Source organism: Vanessa cardui, chromosome 21 (genome assembly GCF_905220365.1).
Source record: "Vanessa cardui chromosome 21, ilVanCard2.1, whole genome shotgun sequence".
Classification (NCBI taxonomy): domain Eukaryota; kingdom Metazoa; phylum Arthropoda; class Insecta; order Lepidoptera; family Nymphalidae; genus Vanessa; species Vanessa cardui.
In genome coordinates, this window is record NC_061143.1 from 7,863,605 (window position 1) to 7,878,942 (window position 15,338).

Sequence of the window (15,338 nt, forward strand, 5' to 3'; positions counted from 1 at the left end):
TGAAATATGCACATGTACTTGTCCACACAATTGTGCATTGTAATATGTCCTGCGCATTTGCCTGGACTACCTGTATGGCCGTCGGCCAGGAGGACATCACTATAGATACAATAGAAAAGATAATTACCTTAATCTTTCAGTATATTATTAGTATTGTATTGATTATTGCGTTTCAATGTTTATTATTATTATATGCAATACCGGTTATTTCCAGTTTGATCGGCAACAACAAGTTATTGGATATTATATATGGATTATATATGGAATATAATTAATGTGAAAAATAATAAGTCGTCATAATTAATTATCTATATAAAAGTAATCGTAATAATTTAAAAGAAAATAAATGAGATTAGAGAGTTAACTCTCTGAAACAAGCAGTTGCTTGTTTAAGTCGTACCTACGAGTGTGACCACTTCGTTTTAATAGTAAAATGAATCAGTTCTTTAGAACGATCTTTTTTTTGGTACCTGATGACGACGGACTTAATACTAAGAAAAAAAAAATAACGGAACCAGATACGGCTTCGAGCACAATTTTATTAACTTAAGCAATTTGAAAGTAAACTTGTTAATTATGTTCTCATAAGTTTCATTTAAAATATCATCTCGACGGAACCAATGTTTGAGTGACGTTACAATTTCTAACGAGCGTTTGAACGGACAGACGTTATGTTATGAAGTTTCAATATCTTTGAGTATAAATTTTAATGTATTAATTAATATACGAAGTGTAGATATTTTTTTTTCATACCTTGTAATCAATTAAGACTTTTTAGAATGTGATTGATGTAATTATTTTTTTTTCTAGTAAAGCACTTAACATTTGATAGGCTTGTATTTTATGAAAAAAAAAAACAATTTTTAAAAGTTGTTAATAACGTATTGATGAAATTTAATGAGTTTAATTAAGTTTACAGATATTTTGAATTATAATAATATATAAAGTAATATATGTATGTATATATTTTATTCTGCTAACGATTGTAAGCCAGATTTTCACTCATTGTGTGTTATATATTTTTGTTATGAATTTTTTGTACTCGGTGGTACGACTTTGTATTCGTCAAACAGCAAAACTTGGTGTTCCAGTGGTCCAGTCTTTATTTTGACGGAGTCAGTGTAACAGTCCCGAGGGACGTTTTATTTCTATGTATCTTAGTTCCTAAAGTCTAAAGGGCAATGGCGATATAAGGAATAGTTGAAATTTCTTTCATCACAAATATCTATGGGTATTTGTGACCACATAATATCATCACTACTAATTAAATGATAGCAGAAAAATTAGTTAATTAAATGTGTGACCGAGTCAATATAGGTGTTGTGAAATCGAGACGGCAAAATAAACTTCACATACAATGATGATACTATTTTTTTATAAATATATCTATTCTGCCTCAATATTTGGTATTCGCTATGGAATATGTTTATACAACTTGCAAGTTAGACATATATTTATTATTAACTGGTTGTTGATCGTGGCTTCGCTCTATTGGCTCGTTTTATTGGGTTGGATGTCATGTCATGTTACGCAAAAAGTAGCCTATGTCCTTGGAGTTCAAGTTTGCTTCATACCAAATTTCATCAAATTCAGTTCATTGTTTTGGTCGCGAAAGAGAGACAGACATACAGAGTTACACTTACATTTATAATATTAGAACAAATTGTTGATTGCTGGTCTAAAACTTTCAATTTTTTCGACAAAAAAAAATTTTTTTTTATTGATAAAGTTAAATTAGCTGTGCAATATGTTATTACATACCTTCTGATCTCCAAATCGCATCTGTCTCCGGGCATTCCTCGCGACGTTCATACGACACAGGAACACTCGGTCTTCGCCATCGGTCGGCGCTCTCGACAGCTCCGACCTCACGGCCTGCTGGTCTTGTTTGTCGATCACGTCGTATACACTGTCGCCGTGAATTAATAGGTCCTCCTATACAAACATTAATTAGAATTAGTGACATACGTATACATGAAATAAGGAAGTGGGAAGTCTGAATAATCGTCTATGGTAGTGTTGCATATCGACAGTACACTGTCGATAAACTATCTATCGATAGATGCCCGTGAACAAAAATTATGCTATCAGTACTATCGATATCCCGAATAGTTTTCGTGGTCAACTATCGATAGTTCTGAAACATAAGTCTGTGATAGCAAATTTTTAATTATAATAAATCAAATGGCCTTAGTGTAGTCGAATCGTGGCCGTCGCGTTATATTAAAAAATCCTTAAAAGCAGACATAGCAGGGGTTCCAGAGGTGCCAGTCCACGATTAAAATAATACTCCTGCGGTCGGCACAATGATGAAAATGTCGATGCAATCTCGCTAAGTATAAGCCTCTTTAAAAATAAAAGCGTTTGCTTTAAGTCTGCGGCGGCGAACTCTTGCCCAGTTTCCGCAATTATTTACCTCTCCCAATCTTTTGTTTTATTTTATATTTCACACAAACTATTTTGACAGTTCTCGGTATTTCTTACGTATTTGTGGTTTCTTATTTTATAATGCATTGGAAAGTTATAGTAAGTGTTACGTCATCAAGATGGAATGACGTGTGATATGGTACAAAAATAATTCCCGTATGAGTATAGTAAGAAATGAGATGAGCAAGAAATATGAAAATACATTTAATTACATAAATAAAACAGCAAGACGAATAAATAATGGTCTCGTGCTATTATTTATTCTCTAAGGCACTATTTCTAGTAAATATACGCTATAATTACTAGGTTCTCCCCTTTTAGTGAACGCTTGGTCTTCAGTTAGACAGGGTTAATAAAATCGTTGCAAATTCCCTTTGTTTTCTGCATTATAATAAACATTTTCAATTAACCTAGGTCTGCATTATTAAGTTTAATTAAATCATAGTTCTCATGCAACCCAAAGAAAATTTTCTAGAGTTGCATTTTGATGTGATAGGGTTGGCGAGGTTATGAACATTTCGAAATGCTTTTTAATATGCATTGTTTAAATGAAATAAAATTGTTTAACTTTTCCAACGAATTATAAACATGCCATAAGGTTAATATAAACATGTCATAATTAATTTCAAGGCACTCTAAGGGGTTCTATATATTTTGATTTTGTTCGTTTAAGAGTTATTGTTTATATATCTAATTTCAATACTTTTTACAGAATTTATTCTACATGTATTCTGTTACAAATAAATTAATAACAAGAGGTATTTTTACATTCTATAACAATTTTCAATATTCCGTAACATCTTTGAGATTAAATGTGATTCACGTGTGGTCGTAATATTAATTTATGACGTTGGCGACCCTATCTGACGTCAGCGTCATAGCGCCCCGCCCACCTGTCGCGAGCGCTCCGTTAAGACATAATTGTGCGCCTGTGCCGATGCCGCCCACGCCGCTCGGGGGCTCTGACGTTCAACGAAAATGTAAATAAAACCACTGTTATAGGGTTAAATGTTAGAATAATTTCTATATGGTTTTGAGATAATAATACGCCGGAAGATTTGTAACAAATGTTTATGGTTAAAATCTTGGTACATTCTTGCAAACTTTGATTAACAAAGTACAAAAATATATATAGTTAACAACTTTATTAAAAGCTGACTTTTGAATTGATACATTTTATAATTGCTCACTTATTTAATACGAATTGATACATTTATTTTGTTAAACATTTTAATTTAATTTCTCAGCTCTCGCTTGAGGGTGATTTAATATTAGATAATTTAATATTTAAGTATCAATTGACAAAGCTATAATCAATAGCCCGTGGCATTTTTACACTACGATTATCTTGTATGTAATCATAAACAAGCCATGCATTATTGCACTAATCAACATAATCTGTTAATAGTGTTTTGTATATTATTAATGTCGTATAAATATATATTGATATTGGCATAAATATTTGAGATTAACAGACTTCGTCGCTGTTTAAACAATTACTATGGAAGTTGGCACATTTTTTTTCATAGATTTGGTTTTTGTTCCAACCTCCTTGTTTTGACTCGCTACTAGGGTACTGACAATAACCTCTTTATCTTTCCAGCGGTTGCTTTGCAGTTGATATATGGCATTGCATTTTATGACATTTGATGTCAGCAGTCAATATAAAACGTATGGATTATGATCATGTCCGATGTTAGTTTCTACGGAAAAAAAACTATAGCTGGTATTTTTAGGCCACCTGATGGTACGTTAGTGTAGTGATAGTGGTAACCATTCCTTGCATCCACCAACCTTGGGAACTAAGATGTCCCTTGTGCCTGTAGTTGGCTCACTCACCCTTCAAACCGGTACATAGCAATACAGAATACTACTGTTTGGCGGTAGAATGTTTGATGAGTGGATGATACCTACCCAGACGGGTTTGCACAAAGTTTTACCACCAATTATTAGCAAGTATTATATACTATTATGATTCAATTATTAGAGATTACAGATTGCGAAGCATGAGATTCAATTCATGGTTGAATGGAAAAGTCCAAACCTTTGTGTACTTATTAGGTATTTTAAAAGCACATAATGATAATATTACGTCTTCACAGCTACGCATGCTATGGTTATACATTATCCTAATATATACTTTATAATGTTTTGTGTAGTTTATTTTACTCACAATCATTTTTAATATGATGTTATATTATAATGGACTGCCTAAAATAAACCTACATACCATAGAAGCAAAATGAATAAAGTGCACGTGAAATAGAACGAATGAATAAATCCACAGGAAGAAAAACAACAGTAAATCCATGTTACATAGTAATGTATGTATGTGATGTTGTTCAATATTTAAAAAGATAGTAATATCATATCTTATCCGAATGTGTTATATCTAAAGATACTATCTTAAGACATTATAGTATCTTCATCGTGTGTATCGTGTCTGTCGTATCACTAGTGTATTGATCCAAGCATATATAAGCCCCGGTTAACTTAGTTCCCGGTGGAATATAGTACTTAATATAAGTATATATTTTAAAATTCAATGTAATGTTTATGCATTTTTAACTGCTATATTTATTGTAATATTGTTATCAATTCTGTTATCAGTTAATCTGATTTGTTCAATATTTGATATATTATATTTGTATCAACAAAGTACTGCTACAAATAGCGTTAAATAACTTTGTAATCGTATCGTAAATTTAACTTACAAATCTTAACTGTTTCTTGTATTTGAGTCCTAAGGCTGTTTTCAATTACACGCGAAAATTAAGGTATTTTGTAAATTTATTCAAGTAGGTACTAAATATGTAGTTAAAATTTTATCGGTTACTTGAAAACAAAACTTAAAATACCTTTACTAATTTACCTCTTGTATAAAATTAATTTAAATTGTAATTAGTTGTTTGTTTATTGATGATAAAGGTAAATATGATGAAAGATGAGATAATATTAAATTAGTTCGATTAATTACAAGGATTAAATCGATTTTAGTATCGATTCCGTTATATTATCGAACGAAACAACCGGTAATACAAAAATTTCACAATCACAAACAAGATGATCTGAGAGCAATCATGTCTATCGGAACATCTGAATGTTGAACTAACGGACTCGATTATTGAGACTACAATACTATGGAATCAATTGAATATAACGAAATACAAGAATATGCCGATATAGAGATAAATACAATGGGCCCACCGCAGACTGTTTGATTGCTAACAAAGACAGTTATATTTTTAAATTTAGAATGCATTCTTGTGATTGAGTAACTATTTTCATTTGAGGAGGAAATTCAATTGTTTTGTATGCATTTTTACGTAAGTGTGTTTATGAATTTACTGTTATTTTAACTCACACACTCAAAAAAATGTCTTTCGGACTTAGTGTCATATTTTACAACAAAAAAATTATAAAAGATTTCTATAGTAATGTTATTTGCTTTTGAATTAATAGCTTTTTCTATGCTAATAATACTTTTAAAATAGAAGTATCATCAATATACAGTAACTACACTTTATTAAACACACATTTGCAACCGACAAGTACATTTCTTTATAACATATTTCAATGTCTTATTAATAACCTTACAAAATACTTCACAATTCACAGCTAATAAATCATTCGTACAAATATTTATTTAGTTAAAATTTTTATAATAATTAACATATTACACTCGTCAATCAAATGTATGTTATACACATATGAACATACAAACAAGCCTCCGGATATATTATATGTAGATTAATAGTCGAAAAGAGATCACTGCCTTAATTGTGTTACAAATTAATGTTTGTCTTGATATTGATTTATTACTTTCTAGACGTTGATGTGATTAATTACTTGTTATATTTAGTTCCGTACTAGAAAATATTATGTTGAAATTTTAAAAGACCGTTCTATTTAGTTAGTTCATAAAAGCAAAATATATTATTGAACAAAGTTCATACAAGTACCACTGAATTTTACAGGATTATATTTGATGTAAACCACTAGTTCGGAATATTAAACCGAGATGAACCAGTAAAGTTATAGGATGTACTCTTTTCCACCACTAAATATGACAGGTATAAATTCGAGAAAAATGCTTTTAAAACATCAATATAAAATCGTATTGACTGATATTTATCAATAGTTTTTACGTTAGAATTGAATTTATTTATTGGCAAAGTAAAAATAAGAAATATAGAATGGATTAACTTATTTTTTTGTGGGTTTACAAATCGTAAAATGTTTAAAACATGTCTTGATTAACGGTTGCAATGTGTCCTTTTTGCATAAAATATTAATTGTATGTTATTAATATTCTATATCCAATAAACAATATTGTCATACATTAATAATGCTACGTAATACAATAATAGGTTATTGATTACTTATATGTAATAGTTAGCTAGCAATTGAAGTTATACAGCAACTTACATTAGAATAAATAGGAAGTAAATAGATGAAAGTTATTTTAACTAAAAAACTAAGAAGTCTGGTATTTAAATTATTTATTAATTTATTCTGAATTTTAGATGTTATTTTCGAAATGTAATTGTTTCAGAGATGTAATTGTGATGATTTCTAGTTAATAATAAAAACATTGTAGATACTACTTTTGTAAATAAGTATATACGAAGTTTGTTTCTTACCCAATTAAATATATTAGGGCTGGAATTAGTGGGTATGTACATTATAAAACAATTAGCTTTAAAGTTTATTCATATTAATAATTAAAAAAATATTTATTATATTAATTAAGATTTCGAGTACAATGAATATGGATGGGTATAGTAGCATTTAACAATACATCGACAACCAAAACTTACGGCCCTAGAACTTGACGAGGAAACAGACAAACGTTTAGAAATACAAAAGAGTTACACAATAACAATGATAAATTTGTATCGCTCCGGGCGTAGCTTCGCCTGAACGGACTAACCATTATAGAAAGAACTTCCCCGCCGCTTTCATACTATGTAACATTAGACGAAATCGGGGTGTAAGTGTTTAAATTCGTAGATCGTATTAAAATGGTAGGTTTAATAACAAAGGTACTAATGATTTACATCAAGAAATCGGCACGGTTAGCGACGAAAGAGCATTGAAGTACACTACATTGTTTCGTTTGCATATTGAATTGTGCGTTCTATTGTTTATAACTCGATTAACAACGTGTGTGGCTCAGGACTTGTGGGGAAAGCTCTTGAACGTTGCAATTAGGACGTCTCACTTTAAGACGGACGTTTTATCGGATATGAATCGTACGACAGAAAAACCGTTACCGAGATTCATATATTTGTATAGTAATTACAAGCGCGGATTAATATCATAATCATTGGTTCGTGTTATCCTACTACAGTATATAATATAATTTATCTTTCTTTCTCCAACCATTTTTCGTAAATCATTCCAAAGAACCTGTGGATGTTCTGTTTGACACCAAGTCGTTATTATGATATGCTATAATATAAAATCGTAGTTTCATTTTGTTTTCGAACCGAAAAACTTATCTTAAGTCTATCTGACAATCTTAAGATTAGTACCGATACCTCAGTACCGAGCTAGTTAGTACTCGAGCTGACCGAAAGGAATACGGTTTATTAAAGTTCTAATTTCAAAGTACTGAAAAAGTAATGCGGATCACGTATTTTTATTTTTGAGTAACGTTTCTTAGGTACCATTTCTAATGGCATGTTCACGGTACAATATTAATAAATACCATAACTCAAATAAAATGTCAACATTTATTTCCAATTGGTACAATAAATAATTTTAGTCAGTATAATTCAGACCTTTACTATGAGCGATATAAAGCAACTTCTAATGGGACCCGCCCACAGAGTAATTTTCATCTTTAAACGCCATATTAACGATGCTGCATTGTTTTTAACTCGATATTTGGATTAAGTACTTATTACCTCTAAAATCTTATCATTAATCTTAATTGCGAAATAACAATAAAATATTGCTTAGGCGTTTCGGGGAAAGTTGATGTAATTTGTATCTTATGGCTTTCACATTAGAGTTGAAATTTAATTTAGGCAGATAATAATGATTGGAATCGATCATTACATTACGGGGCTTATAAGAACGGGATCGTGGGAAAATGGCCGATAGCTAAAGTATGGGATTGAGATTTTTAATATCAACAATGATTTTTTTTTTACTCGGTAATGACATTAAATAATAATACAATTATATATGATATACTGTACCCATAATATAAGGAATTACAAATTTGACGTTTTGCTTTGATGAAACAGTACAAAAAGAACTAGAATTAAAACAGAGAAAGGAAAAAGCAACCGTAATCAATTTTAATTTGCCCTCGAAGGCAAAAATCGACATCGAAATTGCATTGATATTAGATGCATATTATTTTCAATTCAATTTTTATTAAATTTGCACTCATCAATAATAAATTATAAAATAAACTTTTTTTATAATGTAATGTACACTTATAATTTATTATAGGGCCAGGTAAGATCTAAAACTATATATTATCATAGTTTAGAAGGTACCACCCACTCATAAATTTTATTGGCAAACAGTTCAGATTCAGTGTAACTATACTGACATAACATTTTGATTCATTCATTCTCATCACCAATTGACCACCACCCTGGTTGGTTTTTTTATCATATGGGCTTGACGGTATGTGGTCACCATCACCCATAGACAATGACGCTGTAAGAAATATTAACTATTCCTTACATCGTCAATGTGCCAACAACCTTGGGAACTGAGATGTTATGTCCCTTGTGCCTGTAGATACACTGGCTCCTTCAAACTGGAACACAACAATACTGAGTACCTATTGTTATTTGATTCTTACAATTCAAATATCTATGAACAGCGGTGACCACTTACCTTCAAATTGGTTAAAAAGAACACGTGTCCGGAAGAACTTACTAGTTTCTAACGAGATCGTTTAATTTCGTTTATTGAACTGACACATTTAGAGCGAGCACCTGTTGGTGAAGCGGTATTTCAGTCAACATTTGTATCAGATTGGGTTTATCAATCCGTCGGCTCCTATCTTACAACATCTGACAAACGTTTCTGATCACAACAAAATGTCGGGCCGTTCGACCGGACAGTTTGACAACTATTCTTGTTGACTCCTTATAGGTCGAAGTACATTGCTCTGAGTGAATTATACCATTATGTACGTATTGACTTTTATTTGTGGAATACACGAACAATTCATTTATATGTAGTAAGGTATATATAATTTGTTAACATTCTCATATTTTATCAAATATATATTTTATTGTAGGTATATCGAATGTATTTAGGAGTCGAGATGCATCTTAACAGGATTGCGGGTTCAAACCCAGGCGAGCACCGCTGATTTATGTGCTTAATTTGTCTTTATAATCCGTCTCGTGCTCAGCGGTGAAGGAAAACATCGTGAGGAAACCTGCATGTGACAAATTTCATAGAAATTCTGTCACATGTGTATCCCACCAACCCGCATTGAAACAGTGTGGTGGAATATGTTCCAAACCTTCTCCTCAAAGGGAAAGGAGGCCTTTAGCCCAGCAGTGGGAATATACAGGCTGTTGTTGTTATATCGAATGATTTTTATACGTATGTATACGTATATATGATAAGTAGGTATGTCTAAAAGATGAATCAGCTATTTGCAAATAAAATCATTGTGTAAATCTTGACCATAAGATAGGTGGCAATAACTATAGCAGCTCTATTGAGTCGATTTCGATTCCCTGAAATGAATCACCACTCCACACAATCGATTACTATTGTATTAAATTTCTTCAAGATGCAATTGTCTTGCCACAGACATAAGAAATTATTTCAAAATAGACAATATATTTAACGAAGTTTTTATTCAATTTTAATACAGTTTTCTTACAAAAATATTAACCGCTTAGCTAGTCTTAAAAGCTAGTCTAGTCTATTGAAATTATTGAAATTTATATTCCATTTTCAAAATCTCATATTACGATACGGTAACAATTTAGAACATCTTTACATTTAAACAGTGGTTTTTACTAACACAAAGAGTTTGTGTTAGTAAATGAGTGGATGGTACCTACCCAGACGGGCTTGCACAAAGCCCTACCACCAAGTAAAATGGTTTAAAAAAAAAAAAGATTTATCGATATTCAATAAACCTCAAGAAGATAGATAAGTTCTAATTAAGTTGGCATGTGAAACCACAGATACGAAATCAAAACTAATAAAAAATATGATAAATAAATAAATTGATGTATGTATATAAAACCTTATTTCCTCCTACTTCTAATATGGTGCCAACACTTCACGTGTAATGATTATTAATCACAATTCGAATACATTGATCGGATATCTTTGAACATCGATGCTAGCACGCTGTACAAGAATAAACCGCCAAATATAGTTTTAACGTGTATACAGCTGTGTTTATTTTAAAATCAATAAACAGAGATGACATTTAAATGAATTTATTATTATATTAATACACTAAAGCAGCTCAGATTCCGAGATATACTTAAATTTCGTTTGAAAGCAAATTGAGATTTTTCTATATATGTAATATAATATATGTAATTTTGGTTTATTATTTTAAAAATGGAACAAATTTATACCCACTGATTTGAATTACTTTCCAAATTCCTATATTGGCTGTCGATAATCTTCTCATTGACAAGCAGTAAGTAATTGTAAGCCATTATATGTAAATCAATATACAGCTGTTGATTTTATTTAATGTTTATTATCGCAATTCCCCAACGCACAACAAAACAAATAAATATTAATATCAGACAAACTTTATGGATCAACCTGTAGGGTTGGTGTGCGGGCGCGGCTAACAATAAAACATAGTGATTAATTTATCGACTCCGGCGCAGCTAACGAGGGATTTGGGGTCACCTCAGTACGATTTGTATCTACCGGCAAGTTTTGTATGAGAAAAATCGGGCGCTTAGATATTATTGATTCTGTTAGGTATTCGTTAAATTCTATTAAGATTTAATAATATTATTCATAAATAATAGTTATTAATTATAGTATTAGTAAAATAAAGATGAATCTTTGAAATTCGAAGTTATTTGAATTCGTTCATAGTTCGATTTTTAAATGCTATTTGTCCGGAACTAGATATTTAATTGCAGTTAGTATTAAATATACAATCATAAAAAAAATATAAGACGTTTTTTTTAAATGGTAATATTTTTTAGCTGCTTTTATTTTTATTAATCTATGTTTCTTTATATCGCAAACAATAAAAAAGTTAAAAATTATTATAGACATTAAATTTAGGAATGAATCATTCAAACTAGTATTGCTAATTTACTTACCATGGAATGTCCAAGATATTCAGCTGCGTTGTCTGATATGTACAGCAGTTTCCCATTCTGAGTCATCATCATTAGGAAACCGTTTAGTGCCTGTAAAAAACATTATACTATGAAAAAACTGTTACGACAATGTATCGTTAGAAAAAAGCTAATATTTTTACAGACTTGATAAAAAATCTTTAAAAATTATACGTTAAGTTAAAACTAAATAATTTGCTACTTTTTATACGGAAACATGATTCTGCGCTGCTACCGAGTAATATTTTTGGAAACTCCATACGATTATAGTATATTTGGAAGTTTATTATTTAAATATTTAGGCAATGTGATAACACATTGCATAAATATTATGTCAGGGTAGCTATTGCTACCTAAACTACAGTAGGTATATAAGTATATATGTATAGTTAGTATATAGGGCAAAGTTTATTGTAAACACAATATGCCAGTTTCCATTAAATTAAGGATTAACAAGGAGTAATTTGTAGATCAATGACTGATTTTGTACTCATTATGAATTTTTATGAAGTTTATTGGTTTGTGGAAACCTGATATATTATTTCAATAATTTTAATAATACTTTTTATAAGTTTTCTTTTCATTATTTTATATGAGACAAATAAACTAAATCAAATAAAAAATATAGGTCAATTTATCGAATCGAACCATAAAATTAATAAAACAATTTATGTTTGTGTAAACCTTATTGCAGTTATGATACACAATAAGTTACAATCAAATATTCAAATGCCAGGTTTCACTTTCATAATACTAGAAACGATATAGGCATTGTGAGCCTGCTATTATAATAAACTGTGATAATCTACGATAAGGGCGACTCCACAATACGTTTGCACGTACATTAAAATGATAGTATCAATATCGTGTATGTCAACTGCTTTAGATATTTTTCACTGTTTCATATATGATAGTAGCCGAGATGGTCCAGTGGTTAGAACGCGTGCATCTTAACCGATGATTGCGAGTTCAAACCCAGGCAAGCAAAACTGAATATTTATGCTTAATTTGTATTCATCTCGTGCTCGGCGATGAAGGAAAACATCGAGGAAACTTACATGTGTCTAATTTCATAGAAATTCTGCCACATGTGTATTCCCTCAACTCGAATTGGAACAGCGTAATGGAATATGTTTCAAACCTTCTCCTCAAAGGGAGAGCAGGCCTAGCACTGGGAAGTTTACGGGCTGTTTTATTATAGGTATAGCTATATTGATAAGGGACTGTTTTTAAGATGTAATTCGTACACTCAACGAACTTAGCTTAGATTATTCATTATTATATTTTTCATAGTTTTTGTTTTCAAATAAAATATGCAGGTGAAATGACCCATGAGTCTGATGATCCGTGCTCAACACCGCTCATGGGTACTGGCGTTTTTAGAAATGTAACCTATTAAATATATTGCAATATTACTAAAAGTATTGGTTCAAAATGCATGCATATTTACATTTGTTCCTTTACTATACCTATGATTAAGTAAAACTTTCATATTTATTTATTTATTTGAGATTCACCAGTGGTAAATACATCAACACGTACAAAGGTATACAATTTTAATACAACTTAAAAGTAAATGCATTACCTATTAAGGTGAATAAAACTTGCTAAGATACAGTTGGAGATGACAAACTTACAAATAATAAATAAATTGGATTCAATAGTTTTTTAACCAGTTCGTGAAAATATATCAAACCTCTTTCAACATTATCTTATATACTGAAAGCGTGATACTTTTATATTAAATTGTAATCCATACTAAGTTAGTGTAAAAAACAACACTTCAATTCATAAGCTATACCATTACGTTACAGATATCTTCGAATAGTTAAGTTAGAATCGCGTTATGTTTCGACTATCTTACTGTTCATACGATTGTGTGAATTAGAGCCCCACAGTTAAACTTGCATCTAGATATATCACGATTTATCTAAGGCCATTTGGTTTCATGAAACCGTTTCCTTCACATATATAGTATACTAGCAGTTGTCCCCAGTTTTGTTCGCTACGTATTAAGGTATTGCTAGGTAAAAAAAGCCTAGCCTATCTCCTATTTTGGAGTTCATGTTGTTTTTGGAGTTGTTTTATACGAAATTTCATGAAATTCGGTTCTGCGGTTTGGTCGTGAATGCGACAGACAGACAAAGTTACTTTCACATTTATAATATTATACATAAATATAGTAGGTTTATTCCAACATAATTCCAGTGGACCAGCACAAAAAAATTCACTATAAGGAATGTTTCTTTTTTAAGGATCGACGGATACAAATGAGTTGAGTTGAGTTGAGTTGTTGAGTTTTAAGAGATAGTATACGTAACAAACAAAATAAATCTATACTAAAATTATAAATGCGGAAATAACACTGTTGCTTCACGTCCAAAATACTGAACCATATTTTATGTAATTTTTCATGAAGGAAGCTGGATTCCGAAAAAATGAAATAAACTAATTTTGATGCCTAACCCTATAAACGTGAGCAAAGCCGTAGTCGACAACTAGTATATCATAAGAGGAAAGTCGAAAACCAATGCAGCGCTGGAAGTGTTAGTCGAATGTTCATAGTTTTGATCCAGCTCGTGACAAATCGGTACTGGCTATACGTGTTATAATGGTTTGATACTTGTATTGCCGCTCCTGATACTGGGGTTATCCTACAGAGGTCGTTATGTTTAAGGCATACTGAATACAATCTTAGTAGTAGTCATTTTTACCTAGACATATATTGGTAAAATTTAAAGAAACATTTTAGTATAAAAAAATTTGCTAGACTCAAATTTCGAAATCGGGAATTTGCTTATTAAATAATATTGTAAATATATTTATAGTTTTAATTAAAAAAATTCAGAGCTTTTTGCGATAATAATTTCAAATATAAATAGAAATTACGAAATAGAATATAATCATAGATATTAAATCTAATTTACTAACTTTATACTCAATAAATTAATTAAAAACTCACGTTTATATGTTAAACAAGAATATAAGTTGTTTTTATTTGTAAAAATATTTCAAATTTAACTAAGGACCTTAAATCGGAATTAATGAGTGGTTTCGAAACGTCACGCCCATTTAATAACGTAGTTTACTGGAATTGAAATAAATGTGCACTAGCTTTATCCCTTTCTTTTGTACCGCAAACTAATTTTGAAGAGAGAGATGACGAATGATGAAGAGTACCAATTTGTATAACACAATGCAGCGTGGGAAACGGTAAGATCTTTAATGTTTCGTATTTTTAACGTGTAATTGTGTTCTTTGAGAACTAATTTACGCATTTAAATGTTTTATATAAAAGTATGATTAATAATAACTAATTTTGTATATATTTATAATAAAAATTAAAAGATTAAAATGTTATATACTTTCATTCATATTGTTTTGCTATCGTTACCGAGGTTATTAAAGAATAGTTATTATTTTTGGGTCTATTGTAAATATAACATTTTTTTAATTAATTTCAATAAATCAACAACGAAAAAGTGTTAAATTTCTAAAATTCAAGTACTAATAATAATTTAAATGATCGCATCCGAACGGACAAATTATTTTTCTGATAAAATGCAATTATTAAATATGTAAATTATTATA

General features: G+C 30.4%; 1 protein-coding gene across 1 annotated transcript in view; it reads right to left on the reverse strand.

The window, feature by feature from the left end:
- Window positions 1–15,338, reverse strand: part of LOC124538734 — a 138,274-nt gene that overhangs the window by 42,369 nt on the left and 80,567 nt on the right. The window contains exons 5-6 of the mRNA XM_047115905.1: window positions 11,730–11,819; window positions 1,762–1,935 (exon numbers count right to left, since the gene is read on the reverse strand). Of these exons, the coding sequence (XP_046971861.1) occupies window positions 1,762–1,935; window positions 11,730–11,819 (264 nt within the window). The remainder of the gene's footprint in view (window positions 1–1,761; window positions 1,936–11,729; window positions 11,820–15,338) is intronic.